Source organism: Carassius gibelio, chromosome B15, assembly GCF_023724105.1.
Source record: "Carassius gibelio isolate Cgi1373 ecotype wild population from Czech Republic chromosome B15, carGib1.2-hapl.c, whole genome shotgun sequence".
In the NCBI taxonomy this organism is placed as follows: Eukaryota; Metazoa; Chordata; class Actinopteri; order Cypriniformes; family Cyprinidae; genus Carassius; species Carassius gibelio.
Window position 1 is genome coordinate 22,242,395 of NC_068410.1, and position 25,877 is coordinate 22,268,271.

Consider the following 25,877-nt stretch of genomic DNA (forward strand, 5'->3'; position numbering starts at 1 on the left):
ACATCCTCTTCCTCTCCCTCCTCGACCTCTTCCTTCATTTCTTTGTGGATCCATTGTTCCAAAGCTCAAATGAACTGACTCTGGCACTTTTATGTATCTTGAAAGTTCTGATTGATGTGTGTTAAATTTTTACTCTTAGTGTTTTCACCTGGGTAATTGTGTGCTAATTGAGCTGAAACTATGCTGACTTGAGTGAACAATATTGAATGCTAGTGCTTTCTAAATGACCAAATGGTCTAGGCAATGAGAAATTAAGGGATTTGTGTGAAGAGTTTTGCAGTGACAGTTCAACAAATCTGACTCATGTGTCAAAACAGGGAATAGTGTTTATAGTTTAGTGAAATGGGTGTGCTTTTTGATAAATGGTGTAATGGTTTTGAAATTTTAGTTAAAAAGCCTGGTTATAGTGTTTAATTAATCGAGAAAAACTGTAATATTAGTGAAACACAGCATGCACGATTCAAGGAAATGGTCTGTAACATCATCACTTTGAGTTATGATATTTATATCAGTAATATCGATTCCATGCTATGTAAATAAATCAAATGGGTGATTAAAACGATGAGTGGGGTCGGTGACATTTTGCTTGACTCAAAAAGAGTTTATTAGGTCAGTAAACGCAAGTCTTAATGCATCCTTTGTATTATCTACGTTTATATTAAAATCTCAGACGATTAGCATTTATCAACTGTAACCAACAAGATCTGAGAGGAAATCTGCAAAATCTTTTAGAAAATTCTGTTTACGGCCCTGGTGGTCTATACACAGTAGCCAGAGCAAGAGACAGAATAGATTTATTTTGCATATCTGACAGTGTAACATTAAGCAGAAGTATTTCGAATGAGTCAAACCTGTATCCTGTTTTCTGGGTAACATTGAGAATATCACTATTTATTGTTGCAACACCTCCGCCACGACCAGTCTGACAGGGCTCATGCTTATAACAGTAGTTTGGTTGAGTTGACTCATTTAGACCAATATAATCATTTGGTTTTAGCCAGGTTTCAGTCAAGCAGAGTACACCAAAACTATTATCTGTGATCATTTAATTTACAATTATTGCTTAGGGTGTGAGTGATCTAATGTTTATGAGCCCAAACTTTAAAAATAGTTTTTGTTCATTTAATGTTTAATGTTTCTGGTTTAATCATAATAATATTTTTTTAGATCCTACATTAAATGTATATTTGACCCCATTAAATGGGGAATAGACAGAGTCTTAATAGATTGGACAGCACAAGTACTTCTATCATTTAATCGGGGACAACAAAAGTCATCATAGTAGTTATTTGAGAACTGGTTCCCTATTCAGTGTCTCTGTCTGCCGCAGCATGGTGTTGTTAACCCCGGCATGAAGCACGACCACTCTGGGGCTCTTCAGGATCGCGGGTATCTGCGCAGAAACATTGACCTTCGGCTAGCGTAGCATGGACGTGTTGGACAATGGAGACTCTGATGATCACAGCGTCACGTCCTGTCTCACGAAGGGGAGCGAAGCGGTTCTGGGTGGAGGTCTCGAAGACAGGAGGAGAAGTCGTCGGTGAGGCTGGGTGCAGAGAAACACAAGGAGTAGAAGTAGTGGAACTGTTAGCAGCGCGTTGTATACTTACCCCAGAGTTGTGAGCATCAGCCCGGGAGGTTTCCAGCGCAGCTCTCCACTCTCTCAACTCGGCCTGCCTCACCTCCAGGTCGCAAATCTTTTTTCACGGCCTCCAGCTCGAACGTGTCCTCACCTGCAATCAAAGATAGACATACATCCACCATTAAAGCAAGTAACGCCTCCGGTTACTCATGTAAACTTAGTTCCCTGAGAGGAGGGAATGAGACATTAGGTATGGGGAAATCAATTTCCTCAAAATTATGAAGTCTGACGTAACTTTTTTGCTTCCAAATAGCCAATGGCGCCCCAGCCCTCACCTGACTGGCTGACAGTCCTCAATATAGGTGGGGGCCAAAAAACCTCAGAATCTTCAATTGAACGAGAGCTATGAGGCTGGAAAGCTTTCCACACTCAGGGAACTAAGGTTATGTGAGTAACCAGAGACATTCCCTTATCAAGTCGGAGTCTCAACATTAGTATGGGGAACAATAAAACCCCCTTCTTGGCACCCACGTAGCAGACGAAAAACTGCTCTGAAGTTCAAAACTGGCTAGTTCTGTTCACATAAGCACGCAGAGCACGCATGGGGCACTAAGCGCACTTCTGAGACATATTACTGGCCTCTTTGGGGCAAAATGCTTGAATTGTAACTATCTGAGCTCTGAACGGGGTTGAGCACTTTAGGCGAATAGCGTTTGGGTAAAAGTCTGACCATTCAGTCGTCCGGTCCAAACTGCATACACTTGCTGTTCACTGACAGGACATGCAAGTCCCCCACTTGTTTCCCACAAGCTAGCAGGAGCAATAGCGCCATCTTAAATGATAGCACTTTAAGGTCGCTAGACTGATGCGATTGATGTATGCCACCACTTTCATGAACAGAAGGAAATTCTGCAGCGCTAGATGAACCGCTTCCATCTCAAAGGCAGTTTATATACCAGCGCATATGTTCCCCTGCCCACGTACCGAATGCTGGTCTATCATCGCATAGGGCTCCTCAGCCTGATAGTGATGCATCCGTAATGACCACTACATGTCTGTCCACTCTGCCCATAGCAGCAGCCTGCTTAAATATGGTCGTGCTGAACCAAGGCGCCAGAGTCTCGAGACATGACGGCGTTATGATAAGGCGTTCCGTTCCCGCTCTCCATCAGATCTCCGCCATCAGACCGAATAACCTCTGAAATGTTCTTAAGGGGATAGCTCAGCCTTGAGTGAAGAGGGCTAGTGTATTGTGAATCGACTGGATTCTCGGCTCAGACAGCTTAGTGATCATAGTGCGCGAGTCCAGTATCATACCAAGGAATTTAATAGATTGGCACGGCTGCAGTGTGCTATTCTGAAGGTTCACAGACAGCCCCAAACCTGTCAAGTGGGCAAATAGTCTGTGTAGACTGCGTAATGACTAACCAGTCGTCGAGACAGTTCAGTATGCGCATTCCACTGAGCGCTGTATTCATTCATATTGTAAATATGCGGGGAGCCAAAGTGAGCCCAAATGGCAACACTTTGAACTGGTATGCCACACCCTCGAATGCAAAACGCAGGAAGCGCCTGTGATGTGGGGCTGTCTGGATGTGGAAGTATGCATCCTTCAGATCCACTGTAAAGAAGTAATCGTCGGGCTGAATGTGCTCGAGGATCTGCTTCACAGCTATCATCTTGAACGTGCGTTTCGCAAGCTCTTTGTTCATTAATCTCAGGTCTAAGATGGGGCGCATACCTCCGTCCTTTTTCGGAACTAGAAAATAAGGGCTGTAGAAACCAGAATTTCTCCGCTCATGGGGCACTATCTCTACTACTTGTTTGGCCAGGAGAGAGGAGATTTCTGCCTGTAGTATTGGGGCGCTCGGTTTTGATACTTGTCATAATCACACTGCCGAAGCAGGGTGGTCTGTGAGTGAACAGGATAGCTGCGTTTTTTCGTGTTGATCACCCAATAAGATGTTGCCGGGAGCATCGACCATGTGCTGAGATATCTCGATACAGGGAGCATTAACGCATGCTGCGGCGGGGGCAGCGCGCAAGCCACCGGGGAAGGATTGACCGCTATATGAATGGTAGGTGACTCGTCTGCGGCTTCTTGCACGGGAACATAATAAGCCACCTTCTTGGGTCTCCCCGAGCTTCCGCTTTGCGAAGCATCTCTCGGGGGAGAGGCTTCGCTTATGTCACGGGTAATAGTAGAGGAAGGAAGAAAGCTCTTTTGCTTAGGCATGTAATGCATGTTTATTGAAACAGAACACAGTGGTTTCATTGACATTGATAAATTAACATTTACATTGTTGATGAACTCTGGGCGGGAACACGCCCTCTTCACTGCGGGTCCGAGGAACACGTCCCACACTCTCTTCCCCCTGGCACGACCATCAGAAACACTGCTCCTTCTTGCCCGCCGGGCGCCCTTGGCTGCTAGATGCCGGTTTAGTACCAAATTGAGGCTTCCTGGACTGACTCTGGCAGAACAGTGGCTCTGGCTCACAACACTCTACCACGCTCTGGAACACGCGCCTGGTATATCCCGCCAGGGGCTGCGCTGAAGAGGACCTGGACCTCACTGCAGGAGGTGCTTGAGACTGTTTCGGCAGGAGATGAGGCATCATCGTAGACTGCTTGACATTTTCGGCATATTTCTCCGACAAAGACTCCACCATAAAACCGAAAAGACCGGTGGGGCTCACCGGCACATCCAGGAACTACCTCTTTTCGGCATCGTGAATGCCAGACAGTGTCAGCCACAGATGGCGATGCAGGACAACAAGGCTGCTCATATTGCGGCCGATTCCCTGTGCAACCTTATTTGATGCCAGGAGAGCAAGATCCGCCGCCATGCGCAGCTTCCTGAGTGACTCTGGGTCCAGGCTTCCCTCGTCCAGGGACACCAGCAGCCGAGTTTGGAAGACCTGCAGGATTGCCATCATGTGGAGGGCATATGCTGCATGTCCAGCAGAAATGTATGCCTTTTCGGTGATGTGAGCAGTAGCTCGACATGGTCTAGAAGGCAAAGAGGTGGTCTTCCAGCCTGGAGAAGACGTCAGGTAGGCCGCGATAGCATCCTCGAAGGGAGGCAGTCATGCATCCCCTAATTTCTCCCCCCCTTCCACCGTCGTCAGCAGCTGGGTCCCCTGTGCATGGGCTCGGGCTGAGTAAGGGGACTGCCATGACTGGGTGAGCCCCTCATGGACCTCAGAGAAAAAGGGTGCGGGTCTCTGCGGGGCTTCAGCCTTACGGCCCACACCAAGGAAGGTCCATCCATCTCTTAGATGGCAGCTCCTTGGGGGCTGTCCACTCCAATTCCATATTTGCCACCACCTCCGTGAGGATTGCCATAAGCTCCACATCCAGCAAAGCGTGGGCGGCTTCAGACGATGCTCCGGACTACTCTCCCAGGTCGGAGGCATTTGTAAATATGCCGTCGTCCTCGTCATATTCAAACGAGACCATTTCCCGCGCTTCTAGTGGAGAGCAGTAACTGGCCTCACAGTATAAGAGGGGATCTTCCACATGAGGATGGCGTGGGCGGCGGCGGAGGGGGAAGAAGCAGGAGATACAGGGCCACCATTACGGGTAATGGCCAGCCTTTCACCAAGGATCCTTCGAATGCCGCCTCTGTGTGAGCCTGACCCAGGCACAGCACACACTGCTTGTGTGCGTCCGAGAAATCAATGGGCCCACCACACATGCGGCAAAGTGACATTTTAAGAGAAAAATTAAGTTAAATTAAATTAACCTCAAAAATTATTTGTACAATCTATTGCAGTTTTATTGAGGAAATGTCAAACTTAAATTTTCTCTGAATTGTTTGAAACATCTTTCATTGTTTATAATTTACCTTAGGTGAGAAGTCAAAATCCATTATTTCATGCTCAGACTGCAAGTAATCATTAAGGTATTTTTCCTTTTGTTGTTGTTACAGTTCAACGCTTAGCTGATGAAGAAAGATAAGTGTCAGTAGTACCCTAGAGAAAACAACCATGGGAACAACATGATGTGCTTTAGCTGAATAACAATAGTCGCCCTATATTCAGCACTGTGTTGCATGATAAAAACGCACACAAAAGGCCCTGCCCATGCCATTCCTTGTGAAAGGCAAGAGGTGGGGTCTGCCTAGACTTTATAGTCAGGATTGCTCAAGTTGACGTTAACACATCTTCCTCAGACTACAGTTGAAAGACATCAGCAGCAATGAGGGGTGAGACTAATTTATTTTTAATTAAATTAATACAATTAAATTACAGTGTTCAACCTGTATATACATGTAAATAAATGTGTTTTATGTACAGGATTGCCTGGGTTTACATAACTTTTTTTAAAATGTTTTAGCACTTGTAATCTTAAGTCTCTTGGGATGTGCACTTGGACAAGATAGGGTTTTTTCTTGGAGTGGCAACGACAGCCAAGTTGATCCCAGCGAGAACGGTGACTAAAAGAAAATAACAAAAATAATAAAGGTCATAAAAACCCCTTAAACAATAATTCAGGCATCAGGATAATGAAATGTCTCTTTGCCTCTAAAGCGTGTCTGACTGATGTGGCATCTTGCGGGTGCTGCCTGATGCAGAAGCAGCTGTGGAAGCTCGAGATGTTTTTCAACATGACATTAGATGAACTACAGAGGAACTTGGAGAGAGCTCAGTCAGTGTTGAACAATATTCGTGGTGAGACATTTGTACAGTAGATATTTTGTTTGCCCTTTTTCTTGCACTTAATTTAGATAAAATACCCTTTAAAAGATTTTGGTTTGAAATTTTCCTTTTAGCATTTATTATAAGATTCATAGCGTAGCTGACAGTGATGGAATCATTATTTTACATGCTGAATTACAATTGGTTTTATCTATTTGCTTATTGAATTGTGATTAGCATTGCATATGTTAGATCTATTTAACAATCTATAACCATAGAGCAAAGTTGGAGTGTTGGCTGACACAGCCAACAGAATACAAGACACAAAAAACGTTCAAAACGTGAAACCAACCTAAAACATTAACTTTTCTCTACTATCTTCTCAGCACTACTATGTCCTTCAGAAAGTGCAAAACATTTAATCTCTTTCCCTTTTCTTATTGCACAGCTAGTCGCAGTGCCTTCTCTGTGGCTCTTACTGACACGCGCCTCTGCGTTGGCCCCAATCGTGAAGACTCTGTAGTGAAGTATAGCAGCATATTTGTTAACTTGGGAGATGGCTACAGTACCGACACTGGTGCTTTTGTAGCACCACGTTCTGGTGTCTACAGCCTGGCACTAACGGTTTATAGTGATGCTGGCACTCCTGGAGCCCAATTGGCTGCTTGTGCTCGACTCCGACTGAATGGGCGCACTATTGCATCACCAAGTGAGAACAACCTTCAAGACCAGGAGGACAGCACTAGCGCTCTGCTAGTAGTTCAGCTGCATGCAGGAGACAGGGTGGATGTTGCTCTTCCAGCCGGCTGCTTCCTGTGTGACAATAACAACCACTACAATACTTTCACTGGGTTCCTGCTCTATGCAACTGATTAATATAGAGATAACTACTACTGTGTTTGAAATGACTTACTACACAATGTATACTATGCATTACACAAAAAAGTATAAAATACAATACTAACTATGCAACAGTTACTTAAAGCTGATGTTGTTGTATGGTACTTTTTTTTAGTTTCAGTAGTGCAAGAATGGTATGTTGTGGTTTAAAACATTAAAAGACACCTCTTTCTGTCTCTGCCCAGAATATATTTCTCTCTCCACAAAACCCTGCACATTTACATATTTTAAAATGACTTCTTTTAAGCTACACTGAGTGTTTAAATACAAAATAAGGGAGGTTAAAGTAATAAATAAAAAATAGTTTTAATGCAAAGAACATATTGAGAAATACTGCTTTTGTTCTGAAATAAAAATTCGGATCTACTCAAACACATTCACTTGGCCTTCATGTCTATATTATATTATCTCACCCCAAAAGCAACAGGCATTGATTCAGCTGACATTAAAATATAGATGATTTTACATCACATTGATGTAATGTTCCAGAAGTACATGGTTTCTTCCATGTGAATATATTCTGTAGTAATACTGATTCAGTTTTTTAAGTTTATCCAGCTGTTTAGATTTATTGCTAAAAGGACATTTTACATCACATTTAATAATAATAAAAATTATTATAAATATATATTTTTCATTTATAATTATGATTATGAACTAAATCATATGATAGGTTTGCACAAAAGCTGTGCAATGGCGCTTCACGAAATGGGATTTCATAGCATCTATATGCAAGCCTCACATCACCAAGAATAATGCCAAGAGTGGAATGGAGTGTGTAAATAGCACAGATACTGGACTCTGGAGCAGTGAAAACCTGCTCTGTGGAGTGACCATTCACGCTTCTCTGTTTGGCAGTCTGAGTGCGAGTCTGGGTTTGGCAGATGCCAGGAGAAACCGTTTGGTAGAGGAGGGCTAATGGTAAGAAGCTGTTTTTCAGGGCTTGGCCTTGGCCCCTTACTTCCAGTGAAGGGAAATCTTATTGCTTGAACAAACCAATGCATTTTGGACAATGGTATGATTTCACATTTTGGGGAAAGTTTTAGGAAGGCCCTTTTCTACTCCAGTATGTACCAAATACATGGTTGAATGAATCTGGTGTGGAAGAACTTGACTGGCATGCACAGATATCTGACCTCAAACAAATCCAACACCTTTGGGCTGAACTGGAACGGAGATTGTGAGCAAGGCCTTCTTGTTCAACATCAGCTCCTGATCTCACACATACTCTACTGGATGAATACTCGATCAAAACAGTTGTCAACATAGTGTAGGTATACTTCTTATGTAAATATTACTCCATTCTGTCTGTTTAAGATATATAAATATTAATTATGAAATTATCTTTTTGGAGATAACAGAGTTTAAAAGAGGTAAAAGAACTTTGCACATTTTTATTCTAAAAGAGTTTATATTTGAGGTGGATGTAACAGACTACACCTGCATTTTAGAAACCCATGATCAATTCAAAACATTAAATTCCCTGCTCTGTGCCCTTCCACCTCCTCTTTAACAGCTCATGATTTTGTTACATTCTTCACAGAAAAAATTAAAACCTTCAGCAGTCAGTTCTTAGCTCAAACCAACCACATCCACTAATAAAACTCCCCTCTCCTCCTTCTGTCAGCTCACTGAGGCAGAAGTATTAAACTACTTCTCTCCAGCCATCCTACAACTTGTCCTATAGACACAATTCCCTCAGTTTCTATCTCTCCCACAAATCTCTTCTCACAGACATGACCCCACTGCATTTAACCCCACTGCACTGTCTTTCTCCTTCCATTCATAGCGAAAGCACTTGAACAAGATGTTTTCAACCAGTTATCATTATTTCTTCCACAAAATAACCAACTGGGCATTAATCAATCAGGTTTAAGAAGTAGCCATTCATTATGAAACTGCACTACTGTCAGTCACTGAAGCCTTGTGGATTGCAAACGCTGATTCCAACCATCAGTTCTCATACTGCTGGATCTATCTGCTGCTTTTGACACTGTGAATAGTCAGATCCTCCTGTCCACCCTCTCATCACTGGGCATCACAGGGATGCCACTTCGCTGGTTTGAATCCTATCTCAATGGTAGGTCTTTCAGTGTGGTCCGGCAAAGGGAGATATCCAAAGCACATCAACTTGTCACTGGGGTTCCTCAGGGATCAGTTCTTGGACCCCTTCTTTTCTCCATATACACGACATCTCTAGGTCCCATCATACAGGCACATGGCGTCTCCTACCATTTGGTATACTGATGACGCACAGCTCTATATTTCATTTAAAACAAATGATCCAACTGTAACTGCACAGATCTTTGGCTGCCTGGTGGACATCTCGCCATGGATGAAAAAACATCACCTACAGCTCAACCTGGCAAAGACTGAGCTTCTTGTCTTTCCTGCCACTCCAACTCTACAGTATGTTTTCTCCATCCACAGCAATTACTCTTTCAAGTTTGGTCAGAATTCTTGTTGTAATGTTTGTTGACCAGTTGGCCTTCAAAGACCACATTGCAAAAATGTTGCACAACATTGCACAATATCAAAGATCAAGCCCTTTCTAAGAGAGCATGCTGCACAATCATTTGCCCTTATCATTTCTAGGCTGGACTGCTGCAATGGTCTTCTGGCTGGAATTCCATCAAGCACAGTCAAACCTTTACAAACATTTCAAAATGCAGCGGCACGACTGGTCTTCAAAAGTGCCCATTTTAAAGGAGATCTCTTATGTACAGGAAGGTCCTCTCTCTGTGCTTCAACAAATACAAGAGACTGGCATCCATGGCTCCCACAGTAGCATTGACACAATCCACAAGATCAAGAGTGCCTTCACTCCACTCATCCTTTCAGACTCATAGCTCTAGAATATAATCTGGTTTTCACTTTTTGCTTTTCATCACCCAAGTGTTTCAGTTTCATTATCATGTCCCTTATTTCATACTCCAGTAATTCCTCATCAACTTTACCTGCTAATCTATCCAGCATACACCTCCAAACTTTCATTTAGTTAGCTTATAAACTAACTATGAGGTGATCCATAAACTGTATATGTCCAAAAGCCTCAGTGAGTATTTCCTTCACAGCTTTGCAATTAGCCTGAACAGCAGCAGGAAGACCACACAGACTTTGTGTCCAGCTTCGATTCATTCACCATGTGATGTATTCAATCTTCCAGCAAAAAGAACGGGATGGATGTTCTGAATGATGACCGTCCACAGTCTTGTGTTGCAGCCTGGAATTAAACCTCACCATGCTGGTTTCATCTGGCCAGATGAGCCTGGTTTCTTCCAAGGGTTTTTCTCCATTTCTTTCACCAGTTGAGTTTGGCTTCCTTGCCACTGTTATCTCTGGCTTGTTTAGCCACTAAATTCAGTGTTATTGATGTGACTTCACTGACTCTATTGGATTGAACTGAATGATGACATAACTCCAGAGCTGCTTTACAGCTGAACTCTACTCATTTTATAATCGATGATCTGCACTACACTGACCTCTGTTTGCATCTTTGAATAATGCTTCTCTGTTTATCCCTGTAAAACTGCTTTAAAACAATCTGTATAGTACAAAGCGCTATAGATATTTTTTTTCTGCAACATTTTGTGTTAAGTACACTGAATGTTCAGTACTACTTCAGCAGCTGACATTAAATATTTTTGGAAAGTTGACATGCTTTGAGCTATGATATGTAAAAAATATTTTGAACAGAATTTGATAAGTCTTATATAAGAGAATATTGGTAATAAAAAAAATGTAATTAAAAAAATGCTTTTTTTTCTATCCAAATAAATTTGTCTTCATACCTTTGTATGTTCTTATTTGAGATAATAATAGCAATTGGGACAAACATGTTCTTATACAAACAAGGTTACAGTAAACCATTTCCCAGATGGGAACCATTGAAAAGAAGCATGGATAGGATGTAATGGATCCATATCAATATCAAATGCTTCCCTTTCAACTTTCTTTTGTATAAACTTCTGAAAGAGGCCCATTGTCTTTTACATTGTTTGCTGGGTTTACAGCCCTAGAGAGCTTGCGTTTACATTTAACAAAAATAGAGTTAAACCAGGATATAATATTAAAAGTGAACATGATCAGATCACTGGATCTGATGCTGCTTCGGCTGTCTTCCCATCATCGCTTTTATGCCATCTGTACATCACCTGTCCACATTTTTGTCCTCTTTTCAAGTATTTTGCTGTTTGGTACTTTAATCTTTTGTTTCATTTTTTTCTTTAATCGTTTTACTTTGTCAATCACCCTTTAAAAGGCATTTGTTTGTTTATTTATTTATTTTCAAACTAAAATAATGTCCAGAAAAATAATAATTTGCCAACTTGCATGTTTTTGAGGTATAAAACTGTTTTTCTTGCCTGGTTTACAATCCTATGAAAACTTGCTTTTACATTTTACTGTACGGTGAAGATAGGAATTCGTTTTTGTACTTAAATATATAGGAGAGCTCACCTGCTCAACTTTTTGTCCTGTCCTTTCCCAGACAGTGAGAAACCATTAAAACAACGTCATGTCAATGTTGATGTGTCAGTGCTTATTGCATTGAATTAATGATTAAACGTGAATTTTGCACACTCATGTAATGTCGAAACAGCATTAATATTTTAACAAAAAATATGGTAATATCACTGAATCAATGTTATAATGTAATGTGAGTTTAACATTGTGTTAAAGTAAAAATTGGTGAAATATTAAAAGAAGACGCACATTCAAATACACATACAAGGTACGTCAACATATGACACATGGCTTTATTTTAATGTGTTAGAGTGTGTATTTTTTAATGGTGCATTGAAACAAGCTGTCTTTATTACAGTTATTTCAACATTTTAATAGTTTTCACAAATGAAATGGTAACATTTATGATAAACGTATACCATTGATTATCAATGATTCATTTAAAAGTGGAAATGTAATTTAAAAAAAACACAGAAAAACGCATCTAAAATCCACTTTGAAGAATCCGCTTTAGCCTTTTATATCTTCAGGATAGTTTTCTTCTTCTTCTTTGTGGCAGATACACAAAGATGAGTTTCATCTTTCACAACTTTGATAGCCATCACACAGTCAAACTTCCTCTCTGTTGCATTATATAAACATAATATATCACTTCAATCTCACATAACATCTATTGCAGAGTTGTTCTCAAGCTTTGGGTCAACATTAAAAAACAATGATTGTAGATTTGGATCTTTCTCTAGTCTGCACCCTTTTCTGAGAATAAGGAAACCAAATCCTGCTCCCACCTCTAGATTGAGACTTCAGATTTAGCTGCATTCAGTAATAATACTCAAATGACGTGAAAAATCACAGAGCAGCGGGAACGATATCATTATCTGCAGTCCACGAGGGGCTGAAAGTGTCCTGGTGATAAATATTATTGTGGGTTTCGGTAACAAAATAACCTTTTCATGCATTCATAGAAGTGGGACAACTGAAGGGAAGGTGGTGTCTCATCTTCTCTCTTATCAGATGCTTCAGAGGCTGATCCACTCTGAGCAACTCCACCCACTGCATAAAGCTGCTCAGAGAGCTCCACTTACAACTGCGTTTGTGTCTTTAACTGACTCAATTCTTCTGCACCTGATCTGTTATCTTCATCACAGTGAGTATCTAAAAAATATTATCAAAGAAAAGTGGACAGAATACTCAAGTATTTTTACATTTGTTAACACACAGTTTTGCGGCATGCTACATAAACTGATCTGATTAAATGTAAAATTCGGTAACACTTTATGTTGATAGTCCACTAGATATTCTGCTTACTATAGGTAACTTTGTACATGCATGTCATCTAGCAGTCATTAGAGTATTAGTGACTGTCTGCTTATTAACTAACACTTTATTTTGATGGATATTTTACAAGTAACTTTGTAAATACATGTCAACTTATTCTACTAACCCTAAGCTAACAGTCTACTAATACTCTAATGAAAGTTAGTTGGCATTTAGTTACAAGATAGAAAACCAACATACAAAACATATCAATTACAGTATGTTTACAAAAGGCGGTTACTTACTTGTTTTTATATTGATAACTCACATAGATCTGGTTTATGTTCAGATGTATTTAGTCTGCTTTTGGTAGTGATGACATTTACTTTTACATTAAGTTATTTAGCAGGCGCTTTTATCCAAAGCAACTTACAGATGATGAGAATGGAAGCAAGCAGAACAACAAGATTACAACAGTTGACAAATCTCAGTTAGTCTAACACAGTAAACATAGCTGGGCTTCTTTTTTTGTTCTTTTTTTACGATTTTAAAATTATTACTATCCTGATGCTGTCATTGTTATTGTGAGGTATTTCAACTTCTACAAATTTCTGTTTGTCACACTGTGAAATTAAACAGACTTCCATTGATTCTTCAAACTGGAAATGCTTTCACAAAGACAAAAGTTGAAATCTGATTGGCTGATTTTTTTGCAGGTTTTGGGGGAGCCTAGCATTCAGCATTTTTTAACAGTCCACCAGGAACAAAAACGATGTTTACTTACTGTTGCAGTAATGAGAAAACTATTAAAATCAGGACTGAAAAACAAAGTTTGTGAAGTATTAAAGACATTCAAGATTTATTTCAGTTTAGTGGGATTTTAAAAGGGATGTGTTCTTGTTTACCCACTGATACAGAAGTGCTATTCTAGAGACAGATTCTAGACTGATTCATTTAAATTAGTTGTGTGTCCTTTGATATATATATCATATATATAGTTTCTGATCTTTGGTATGCACAAACAATGACTAACTCTGACAGCAATTCAATGAAATTAAGGCTATAATGTAATTGATCATGAAGACTGCCGTTGACCGTCAAGCCCTCTCCAATTGTTGTGGAGGCTGGTAATAATATATATAAACTTCTCTGATAAGAAGGACAACCAAAGTGTGTACTGTCAGTGTGCCTCCAGAAACATGTCTGGAAACACTGTACAGACCTCGAGGAGAACATTTCTTCATTTTCTAAGTTTGTTTGTTTATGGTGTGAACTGTAAAAGTTGAAATGAGCTGTATTTTAGGGGCGGCTGAGGATGAAGACTGCTCTGTGTGTTGCGATGGTTCTCAGTCTCTTCTCGCGAGCGGAGGCTACCACTGCCTTTGACCTCCTGCGCCAAACTGCTGGTGAAGAACTTGATCATTTGTTCATGTGAATGCAGAATGTATGATGTATTTAGGATCAAATAAATGCAGGCTTGATGAGCTGAAGAGACTTCTTTAGAAAAATAAATAAATAATAAAATCTTACTGTTCAGAAACGTTTGACTGGCAGTGTACTGTTTTCTGAGATTGTTTTGGTTGATTCTCTCATCAGTGAGTTACACGGGGTCGCTGCCCTGCGGCGGATGGGACTGTGAATGTGCCTTCGGGAGACAGCAGAGCTGCTGTTGTGCTGCACAGCCTCTGTTCGATCTGGAGGAGGCCACGTTCATGCGTATGGTTGGCTTATGGGAAGGACTGTCTCATCTGAACAGCCAAATAGAGGAGCTCACAGGTATCGTTGCCTCGTATTTGCATATCATTTAAAAAATTTAGCTTGAAGAGTTACATTTTCCTTGCTTTGTTTCCTTTTCTGTAGCTGGATGCAAAATATCCTTCAATGCGGCAATGCTTCCAATGAGTGGATGTCTTGGGCCATTTACCAGCAACGTGTCTATCTCTTACCAGTCTGTCTCCCTCAATCAGGGCAATGGCTACAATCCTGCGTTGGGTAAGCAGACCACAATACACTGCGCCAATGCTGCTTCATACTTTAGGTCATCGTCACAAAACAGAGCATCAGGAAATGAGAGGAAAATAGGAGAATATAATGCTGCATTTGTTAAGCTGTTTTAATGTAAATTATAGGATTTATGAAATTTTCAGTTGGTACACAAAATGTGCACATACTCCAAACCACATGTAAATGATGCATAAAACATCTGAAAGTTTTGTTTTCAAACTGATGACAGTATTTTTGATAACACATATCTTATCTTACTAATATGTGACCCAGGACCACAAAACCAGTCATAAGTGTAGATTTTTGTGTCTGGTTTGTTAGGAGGACAAGATACAACTATTAGAAAATCTGGAATCTGAGGGAGAAAAAATAATCGAAATATTGAGGAAATCATCTTTAAAGTTGTTCAAATTAAGTTCTTAGCAATGCATGTTATTAATCAAAAATGAAGTTTTAATATATTTATGGTAGGAAATGGACAAAATATCTTAATGGAACATGAGCTTTACTTAAAGGGGTCATATGATGTGATTTCGGACCATAGAACGGGACTCTTAAAGTCTTGACATCCAGGTATCCAGGAGATAAGTCAGTAAATTTGAGTAAAATCACAGGCTTCGCTTATCAAGTGCGTCAAGGTCCCAAGATAATACGAATCCCGTGCGAATAGGGCTATTGTCTTATAATATGCATTACCTTATTTGCTCAAGAAATCCCAAATGATTTGCTCAACAATTCCTTTTTTCAGTCCTCTTCTTGGTGTGACTCTAATCTGTAGTGATTGGTATGATTGGTTGATTTCATTTCATCTCGCCTGTAATGCCTGGTAAAGCAGCGTTTGTGAGCACAGTGCTGCTTTGTGTACAGCGTTACAGAAGGAAACAGCTTTTTTTTTCTCCAAAACCAGGAGTTAAAGGCAAAGAATGAATTAGCAAGTGAGCAATATGCTAATGTTTCATGTTGATGTCAACATGACACGGCTTGGGATTCATTTTAAGAACTACTCTTTTTAATGATTCAGACGCGACGCTTTCTTTGAGAGACAATAACTTTATACACGGTGAAGTTTCAGATTTAAAACTTAGTGTTACACACTCCATTAACAGTCAAAAATGCATTATGAGGCACTGTAAGGGTGTAGGCCAAACTAATTTTCTGTTTAGATTTATGCACTGCATCCAGTTCACGTTGTCCTCGTAGAGCCAGCTTCTCAAACAGACATCATCCTGATCCTAATTCTTCACAGGCACATTCACAGCTCCTCACGCCGGTCTGTACTCCTTCTCCTTCACGGCGTACTCCAACGTTGGCAGCGCAGGTCAACGGCTCTACCAGAAGATGCAGCTGATGAAGAACGGCCAGCTGATAGCCTCGTCCTGGGAAGACAACCGTGAGGATTCGGAGGACAGCAGCTCTCAGACGCTTCTTCTGCAGCTCAGACGCGGCTGTCAGGTGTATGTGGAGCTGATGTCAGGCAGACAGCTGTGTGGAGACACCCAGGGCCAAAACACCTTCAGCGGATACCTGGTCTACCCCTTCTCTGAGCAGTGAGAGGGAAATAACTGTACATACATACACGCCAGTCTTCATCAGAGATTAAAACAGATGTCCATGTGTGAGCCATAAAAATGAATAAATGAACATGTATATGGCTTTATGAATAAAGGTGACTTCAATAGTTTCCTGTGGTGTTATTCATTCTAGTTAACTTTTTACATGCTAGCTTTTTATTTACTGAATAAAAATATAAAACCATAAATGTGGTAATGCTTTACTTAAAGCCTTTATGTATAATTCATTATAAAGGGTTATTAAAGGCTAATGCATTACTCATAATGTGTGTTATAATACATTATATCTTGTCGTAGATAATTATAACCAAATCTAAAATGCATAGTGTAATAATGAACTGATAAGTGTTATAATGTATTAATTGTGGTTAAAATGATTCATGAGACTGTGTGATGTATTAAAATATACATTACAAGGGACACTTAATGTATTAAAGCTAATTTTATAATGCATTATACTTAAAGGCTTTCAGTAAATTGTTACCCCAAATGTTTATGAAATGTTACTTATTTCCCTTATTATTCTATATACAACTATTCTCTCTCTCTCTTTCTCTCTCTCTCTCTCTCTCTCTCTCTCTCTCTCTCTCTCAGTGTTTTACACAGCATTATCTACTTTCTGCAAAAACTTTAATGCAGGTAATATATATTTTCAATCTATTTATCAGCGTCAACATGCTTGACACTCGAACCGAATCCAGTTGTGTAATTCTGTCATCACAAATTCAATCATAACCCAGAAGTGAAAGGAGACAGCTTTAATTGATTTGTTTATTATTATTTTATTATTACCAATCTGAGTGTAAATACTCTACATTACTTGAGGTGCACAGCAAAAAAATCTGAGTGAAATTAACTCTGCTGGGAGTACATGTGAGACCACACTCAAGAGTGTGAAAGTGTTAAAATAGGAGTGTTAAATTAACACTGAAGCTGAGTTAAAGTTAATGAGATAATTAAGTGATTAATTGAGTGATGATTGACCATTATTGATGAGTCCTGATGTTAACATGCAGAATCAACAAAGATGAAAATCACTATGTTTATGGTGTCACCATTATAGTGATCAGTGTTTGCTTTAGTTGGGCTCTTGACCCCTAAATTGTTAAAGTCAGATTTTAATTGTCAGTTATAACTAAGTTATAAAACTGATGGACAAGCAAAGACTCTTGTTATTCCTGAATTACAGAGTTAAAGTTACATTGTTGATTATTGCAGCCCTGTGATTCTTCAACAACGTATTTCCAGCATTTTAAATACAATCTGAGGAATTTCTTAAAATTTGTTTGCTCAAAAATCTTTCAAAAGAGTCTTTTAGTTAGACATGCAAACATCAAGAATCAACCTGTGAATCTCAACAATGGTGAAAATCCAAAAAGCATGTTGCAGTGCATTCTGGGTGCCACCTATCAAAATTCATCCATGACTCCCATGATGCATTGCGGCATGAATAAATTATTAGCATAATTGTTTCAGTAATTTCCTTTATTCTTACTATTCTATTTTTGTTTTTTATGTTACTTTTAGTAGTTTGTTTTCTAATGTTTTTCTGAATATGTGGTTTGTCACCGTTGTTGAGATTCCTACACTAATCTTTGATGTGTGTGTGAGCCGAAAACAAGCTTCTTTTTTTTTAGCAGAACAACTTTCAAGAAATCATTTTAATTAGCGGGTACTGTACAATCAAAGGGTTGTTATAATCAATGAGGTCAATCAAATCTGTTTAGGCTTTAGTTGAGTTTTGTGATTCAGGTCAAATGTCCATGTTTTGATTTTTTTCTTGTCTGTTTGTTAAAATTCAATTGTAACAGCCAAACCAAATCTCACTTTAAAATTGTAAGGCTCAAGAGCCCAATTAAAGCAAACACTGATCACTATAATGGTGACATAAACATAGTGATTTTCGTATTTGTTGATTCTGCATGTTAACATCAGGTCTAGTCAATAATGGTCAATCATCACTCAATTAATCACTTAATTATCTCATTAACTTTAACTCAGCTTCAGTGTTAATTTAACACTCCTATTTTAACAATTTCACTCTTGAGTGTGGTCTCACATGTATTCCCAGCAGAGTTAATTTGACTCTGGATTTTTTGCTGTGTGGTTGTCATGTATGAAAGAAATGCCTAACCATACATGAACAAATACATGCATATATGTGCATTCATGTTAAACATTAAACATGTTTTAAAAAAAAATAAAAAAATAAAGTTTAACTGTGATCCTAAAAAAACTATTTTTTTTTTTTCAGCAAAATCAAATCAAAATCAAGCACACAAATATGAAATATGACAAGATACTGATTACAACAACCTTACGGACTACTTATATGCAACTAACTGTGAGTTTCTCACGGCTAAATTCATAGTTAAAAGTTACTTAATAATGGGAATTGAACCTTAAAATAAAGTGTGAGTAAAATATAGTAGCACTGCATGCTTCCAGCATGAGATAATGTAGTATTGAACACACACCGGGGAGTATTTTGTACATAGAAGGCCTTGTTAGCGGCTGCTTCTGAAGTGTCAGTAAATCATGTTGCTTCAGCACTCCTCAGATCTCTCTTATTTCCCTTCTGCCAATGCTTCTGCACTGAAATACCGTATATACCGTACTGCTGACACACCGGGCTCTGCCTCGCTGATGTGTGCTCATCTATAATCTACACAGTCCATCTGAGGAACTCTTCCATTTATGTCCCTGTCTAAAGTCAAAGCCCTCCACCTGGAGCTCCAGCCGGCGTTCACACAGCCGTCCTCTTTCTCTCTGCTGATGCAGTGATGTGGTATTTGGAGAATTCTGCTCCCTGACCAAACTACAGACTCTTGGCTTGGTTCCTGTCCTCATCCAAGCCTCTTCCCAAATAAGGCTTTGCTTTAACAGAGGGCCGAACCAGAAAGCTGAAGTGCAGAGCCGAGAGGAGGGAGGGCTTGAGAAAAACAGTGTGTCCTTTTAAGGCATCAATTTCCTTTTCTCTGCCCCCTTTCACCAAATGCCTCTTTTTTATTTCTCTAATGGAAAAGACATCTCGTCTTGAGACAGCGACAGGGTCGACTCTTCTGAACGTAGAGCTGTGCGGACGACAGTCATCTTCATTTCAGCTAGAGTAAGTATGTTTTTCATAAGCTTTCGATTCCTTTCGGTCAGGTATTTAACAGCTTTTTAATAACATGCTGTAAAGTAATAATCCATGCAACTCTTTCTAGACAGGTAAAACATTATTGTCTTGTTTTCAGAAAAAAAATAAACAAGCCATGAAACCAGTGCTGTAAGCTAAATGTTATTTCAATCAGAAAACAAGATTATTTTGCTTGTTTCATATTAAAATGTAAAACTATATGGAAAATAATAAAGGGACAGTTCACCCAAAAAAATTGATTTTTTTTTTTTTTTCAAAATAATACAATTCGGTCATCATTTACTCCAAACCTTTATGAGTTTTATATTTCTGTTGAACACAAAAGAAGATATTTTGAAGAATATCACTAATCAAACTGCTGGTCCCCATTGACTTGTATAGTATGGAGGTGGTGGTGGGGGGGGGGGGGGGGGCTATGGAAGTGGATGTGTGTAAATGATGACAGGATTTTCATTTTTGGGTGAACTATGGCTTTAAATGACACTTACAAATTAGTTAATATCATAGCATTAAAAAATAAAAATTTTCTCAGGACTAACTCCAGGTCTGGTTTGACACATTTATAATGGTATATTTGCCTTTTTATTATATAATATAACATTTCAGCAAATAAATTTTTTATATTTGTCCTGAAATGAATAATAATTAAAAAATAAACTAATTTAACCAGAAGGTGCAGATGTAATGCTCATAGGGTGAATGACTTTAAACTCATTCCTTAAGGTCGGGACGTCAGAGGAACTTGGTAAAGAGCAGAATGGCAGCACAGGTGAAGGTGTAGCTCTCTCTCTGTGTGTGTGTGTGTGTGTGTGTGTGTGTGCGTGTGCGTGTGTGTGTGTGTGTGTGTGTGTGTGTGTGTGTGTGTGTGTGTGTGTGTGTGTGTGTGTGTGTGTGTGCGTGCGTGCGTGTGTGTGTGTGTGTGGTCTGAGCTTGGCTTCGGTGTGTGACTGTAACTGATGGTGTTTCTGGAGGAGCATGTTCATCTGATCCTGTCTGATTCAGCTCTACAGTACTGATTTCTCCACTTAAGGACTATATGAACATGTGAATCTCTCAGCCTCTGCAGTTCAGCTCCAGTTATCCATCTGACATAACATATTTTTTTATAATTGAGCTGAACTGTTTGCCGTTGGAAATGTTTACACTGCATGATTTGTAGTGCGATTTTTGGCTTTGTGGCTGCTTCCAATTGCATCATTGGCTTTTTGGTGTTTCGCTTAATTTAAATAGATAAAGTTTTGTTTCAGGAGAAGAGGATTTCAGGAAAGGTAAAATAATGAAATGTTCTTGTTTTGTAACTTTACATTACAACACACAAGCATTATTCATGTTGAAAATTTCAGACAGACCACTCTGGAACAAAAACAAATACAGCTGGTCATAATTAAGAAATGTGATATTATATTATTGAGTTCTGTTCTACGCAGGGAGCTTCAACCATGGCCAACAAGGGTCCGTCGTACGGGATGAGCCGCCAAGTGCAGGATAAAATCGAGCAGAAGTACGACCCCGAGCTGGAGGTGCGTTTGGTGGAGTGGATCGGGACTCAGTGCGGCTCCGGGGTCGGAAAACCGGAGGCTGGAAAACTGGGCTTCCAAGCCTGGCTCAAAGACGGATGTGTAAGCCATGAATGTGTGCTGTTCCCACGGCTGAATCATGTACACAACTCTACTTTTAAGAAAAGGCTCCCACAAAACAGACTTTGACAACATTTTATTTATTTATTTGTTCGTTCGTTCTCTCTTTAATCAAGAAAATGTAAAACCTTGAGATTTAAGAATCTATTCTGCAAGAGTGTCCTGGCCAAGACAAGCAACACATGTCGTTTCCCAAAGCTAATCCTTTAGAAAAGACACACTACAATAAATAATGGGTTGTTTCAACACAACTTTGGGTCAAATATGGACCAACCCAACTTTTGGGTTAAAAATTGAATTACAAAATTTAACCCAACAGCTGGGTTAGCCCATATTTGTCCCAAAGTTGGGTTGAAACAACCCAGTATTTTTTAGAGTGCATATACATCAAATAAATTGTATGTGTATACAGTATATACAGTGTTGGCCAAAATGGTTACAACACTTGACATATTTAAGAGGTTTCAGTTGATTTTGTTTAATTGGCCATTACAACACCCATAAAACAAACCATTGGCCAAATATTACAGTTAAAAAGTGAATAATAACAGTACGACTCGCTTCATCTGATGTTTGCTGTGCTCAAAACAACCCTCTGCATGTTTCATGAACATTATGAAATCAAGTCATGATTTTATAGATATGACAGATGTGTTAATAATTCCTTCCACCGCTGTAAGTTGTCTCATCTCAGTAATTATCAGTCAGTTACAATCAGATACAAATTAAACCTAATCATTTCAAATGACCTTGCATTATTCTAATAAGACCAACTTTTGTGCACATTGTGTTCTAGATGAATCCAGAAATATTAAGCAGCATATCTAAGGCCATTTTGCCCATATTCATTTGGACCAGATATAAATAATACAGCACAAAATCACAATATCAATGGAATCAAAAAGCTGACCTATGCTCTGTAAACATCCAGGTCTTTTTAAAATAATAACTGGAAATAGATGGCAAAAGTATTTTCAGTTTGTGCAGTCTTTCTAAATTTCTTTTGGACATGAGACAGATTACTGGGAAAAATGGTGAAAAATATGAAAATGAAAAATATGAAAAAGATGACCACCTGGTCACAGATGCAGTTTAAAGCAGGTCAATCTAGGAGCCTGTGTGTCCTGAAAGGAATGTTTCTAAAAGAGGAACACGTTTAGTATTCAAAGGACCAGCTCATGAAGAACAAGGAGGCTGAAAGACAGCACCAATCTTCCTCTTCCTTCAGTTAAAACAATAAAATAATTGATGCAGCGATTCCTAAACTGGCACAAGAGATGTTAAGACCAGCTGAAGTGTCATAAGTCAGTGAGTGTCAGATGAAAGCACACTGTAACTAGTGTAATGTCACTCATAATCTGGTTCTCTGTTTTCCTCAGGTGTTGTGTGAGCTCATCAATACTCTGTGTAAGGACAAGCCTGTGAAGAAGATCCAGAGCTCCAGCATGGCCTTCAAACAGATGGAGCAGGTCTCACAGTTCCTCAACGCAGCCGAGAAATACGGCGTGGTCAAAACCGACATGTTTCAGACCGTAGATCTGTGGGAGGGTGAGTCATAAACATTCAAATAACAGCTCAGCATTCAATATATGTGTTTAAATGATCGTTTCTTTATTAACTTCACATTCACATCAGATAACTTTTGTTAAATAAAGTTGAATTATTGTTGTATGGCATGAGACTAAACTAGAACTAGAACTAGTTTATCATTTATGCAGTAATCATTTGTGTAATTAAATCTGAAATTATTAGATTAAAAAAAATATATCACTTCTGTTAATAGTATTTATATTTATTAGGTCTATTTATTAGCCAGATTTGCATTAACCTTCAACCCAGTAATATCTGAAGTATCAATAAATTGAGACTGATGCGAGTGATACAAAATATCAATACTAAGGTGGGTTTTATTTACCAGTGATTTGTTAATCTGACAAAAACATTAATGCATACAATATGCATTGAATTGGATGAATAACCAACCTATGTTAGCAAATAATTGTGTAAGATTTGCTGAAATGCAAATTTTGCAAGTCAGAACCAATAAATTAATGTTAATATAAATCATACCGGTCTCTGGCAGTACCTTATGAAAATAAACCATGGCTTTACTAAAGTGACCTAGTTCAACTACAGTATTTGTATGTACATGGTTACCTGTACAGTGCATATATTTTCACCATGTGTACACAAAAATATGACCTAATGAGGTGCAATAAAAGCATATTGAATTTTAAAATGCATTTCAAATATAAAGTCATCATCTAATATCATATCAGTATCGATATTGACGATACTGGCCTTTAAAAGTATCTGTATCGTATCGTATCAAAAACAAAACAATGCACAGCAAACGAAAAAACCTGCACATTAAGAAAGCATCTGCATCTGTTTGACAGAACATGTGCTGCAAATACTCACAACACAAGTAAACACAGAAATGCAATGCAAACTGCCTACTACAACACAAACAAATAAGAATGGGCCGCAGACGTGCACAGACTACTTTGGAAATGTTTAAGGGAACTGCAACCAGTGACGAACCTGTCTGGAATATGCTTTTTTTGTGCATTTTTGAAATGTCCTGATCATATACTTCATTAGGATTTTTTAAACCATTTCTTTAACCACACTAATCTTGTTTAACCATGGGATTTCTACAACACCTTGCAGCACGTTTCTGTTTTTGGTTGTGTTGTGAGGTTGCAGCATGTGTTGTCAAATTGATGAAGATGTTTTCTTAATGTGCTTCTGCTTTTTTCTGTTTGCATGTTTTCTTAAGTTGAAGTGCATTGAGCTCTCTCGGCCAACGTTAACATCATCCATCCATCCATTCTGTAAACCACTTGTCTCTTTTTTCTATTTTTCCTTTCTTTTTCAATATCAGGATGAGTTTGTTTCTTCATCAGATTTGTAGAAATGTAGCATTGCATCAGTGTCTCATCAATGGATGCTCTGCAGTGAATGGGTGCCGTCAGAATGAGAGTCTGATAAAAACATCACAATAATCCACAGCACTCCAGTCCATCAGTGAACATCTGGAGAAGACAAAAGCTGTGTGTTTGTAAGAAACTAATCCATAAAGAAGTTTTTAACATCAAATCATTGCTTCTAGCTAAAATACGAGTCCATAATCCATAATAATAATGCTTCCTGCAGTGGTAAAGTGAATCAGACACAAAAGAGCTGTTTCAGAGCCGTTTTGGCTTGTAAAAATATTTTCAAGAGTTATAAGAGACTTGTATTTGAGTTAAAAATGTCTTGCTGGATGTGTTTCATCTTTAGTCTTCTCCAGATGTTCACTGATGGACTGGAGTGCTGTGGATTATTGTGATGTTTTTATCAGACTCTCATTCTGACGGCACCCATTCACTGCAGAGCATCCATTGATGACACACTGATGCAATGAAATATTCCTTTAAAAATATATATATATTTTTTTTTTTTATCTAGTTGATACTGCTAGAATGTACTTACCTTTTTTTTTACAATTGCTTTTACCTTTGTAATTAGGTAAGAAATTATAATGTTTTAAGTTTAGAATCAGTAACTATAACTATTAGTATATATATATATATAAGAGAGAAAAACACATTATTTGATACTTTGGGCCTAGTGTGTGGAAAATATTATTTCTTAAAAGTTCAACAATAACGCTTCAAATGAAACGATCCTGACAACAGCCCAGTCGTAGAATATATTTTAAATCAGAGTTGAAATAAAACACTTAATAGGTTGCATGTGAAAAATCCTCTCCAAACTGGAAAAGACCAAACCGAGCTGATGAGGAAAGCAGGGAATGTTTACGATTATAATTATGATCATATCCTGATGTGTGACACAGGAGAGTGTAAGAGGATTTCTAATGCGACTGTAACAAATGTTTCAATGGTGTCTTAAGCGTTCAGAGACTGAGGATACATTCAAAACTAAATAATAGCCCTTGACTTGTTTCCAGAATTCCAAATACCAGAAAAAGTATCTTTTGGAATATTTCCCACTGGATATATTTACCATGAACTATGGTTCCTTTGAAACAAACAAACACAAATAAAACTTTCAACATCTAATCAATCAGGTTAGAACAGATGCAGGAGTCCTTCCCTGCTAGGTCCCTAGTTAAGATCTCTGTGCATGTTTGGAAGAGCTGTGTTTAATCATCATGAACCTGCTGCTGTGGTCAGGGAAGGACTTGGCCGCGGTGCAGAGGACACTCATGGCTCTGGGCAGCATCGCCGTCACTAAAGATGACGGCTTCTTCCGTGGAGACCCCAGCTGGTTCTTCAAGTGAGTGCCAACCGTCACGGGCTCTTAGATCGAATCCAGATTCAGCTACTGTTGATGTGTTAAATATCTGCTTGCAGGAAAGCTCAGGAGAACCGGAGAGACTTCTCTGATGACCAGCTGAAGGAAGGGAAGAATGTGATCGGTCTGCAGATGGGATCCAATAAAGGGGCGACCCAGTCTGGCATGACGGGCTACGGCAGACCCCGACAGATCATGAACCCATGAGCATCCCAGAGGAGTCATGAACACCTCTCCACAGCCTGCGTCTGAGAGATAGTCGGTCTAATTAAAATCTTCTGTGATGAACGGAGCAGAACTGTGTGTTTCATTTGAGCGTGACATGACCTTCAGCTTGTACTATCTGCAAATCAACATCGAATCAAAATGATC

The 25,877-nt window shown here is 39.1% G+C and overlaps 3 protein-coding genes across 5 annotated transcripts; all 3 read left to right on the top strand.

Moving 5' to 3' along the window:
* The first annotated feature begins 5,713 nt into the window (after nt 1-5,713).
* On the top strand, nt 5,714-7,495 carry cbln20 (cerebellin 20). Its single transcript, XM_052575783.1, has 4 exons — nt 5,714-5,792; nt 5,924-6,019; nt 6,118-6,258; nt 6,674-7,495. Exons 1-4 carry the CDS (start codon nt 5,786-5,788, stop codon nt 7,099-7,101), a joined length of 672 nt encoding a protein of 223 aa, XP_052431743.1. The 5' UTR covers nt 5,714-5,785; the 3' UTR covers nt 7,102-7,495.
* A 5,108-nt stretch (nt 7,496-12,603) lies between these two features.
* On the top strand, nt 12,604-16,532 carry cbln18 (cerebellin 18). Its single transcript, XM_052575782.1, has 5 exons — nt 12,604-12,736; nt 14,150-14,252; nt 14,443-14,622; nt 14,707-14,838; nt 16,097-16,532. The coding sequence occupies exons 2-5, from the start codon at nt 14,162-14,164 to the stop codon at nt 16,399-16,401; spliced, it is 708 nt and encodes a 235-aa protein (XP_052431742.1). The 5' UTR covers nt 12,604-12,736; nt 14,150-14,161; the 3' UTR covers nt 16,402-16,532.
* Nucleotides 16,533-19,370: 2,838 nt separating this feature from the next.
* tagln (transgelin) lies at nt 19,371-25,797 on the top strand. Of its 3 annotated transcripts, XM_052575779.1 has the most exons (7): nt 19,424-19,530; nt 20,287-20,332; nt 20,811-20,831; nt 20,991-21,182; nt 22,580-22,748; nt 25,385-25,487; nt 25,565-25,797. In XM_052575779.1, the coding sequence occupies exons 1-7, from the start codon at nt 19,439-19,441 to the stop codon at nt 25,710-25,712; spliced, it is 771 nt and encodes a 256-aa protein (XP_052431739.1). In that variant the 5' UTR covers nt 19,424-19,438; the 3' UTR covers nt 25,713-25,797. The 3 variants fall into 3 exon arrangements, with proteins under 3 accessions (XP_052431741.1, XP_052431740.1, XP_052431739.1); XM_052575780.1 differs by lacking the exon at nt 20,811-20,831 and having other exon boundaries at nt 19,410-19,530; XM_052575781.1 differs by lacking the exons at nt 20,287-20,332; nt 20,811-20,831 and having other exon boundaries at nt 19,371-19,530.
* Nucleotides 25,798-25,877: the final 80 nt, after the last annotated feature.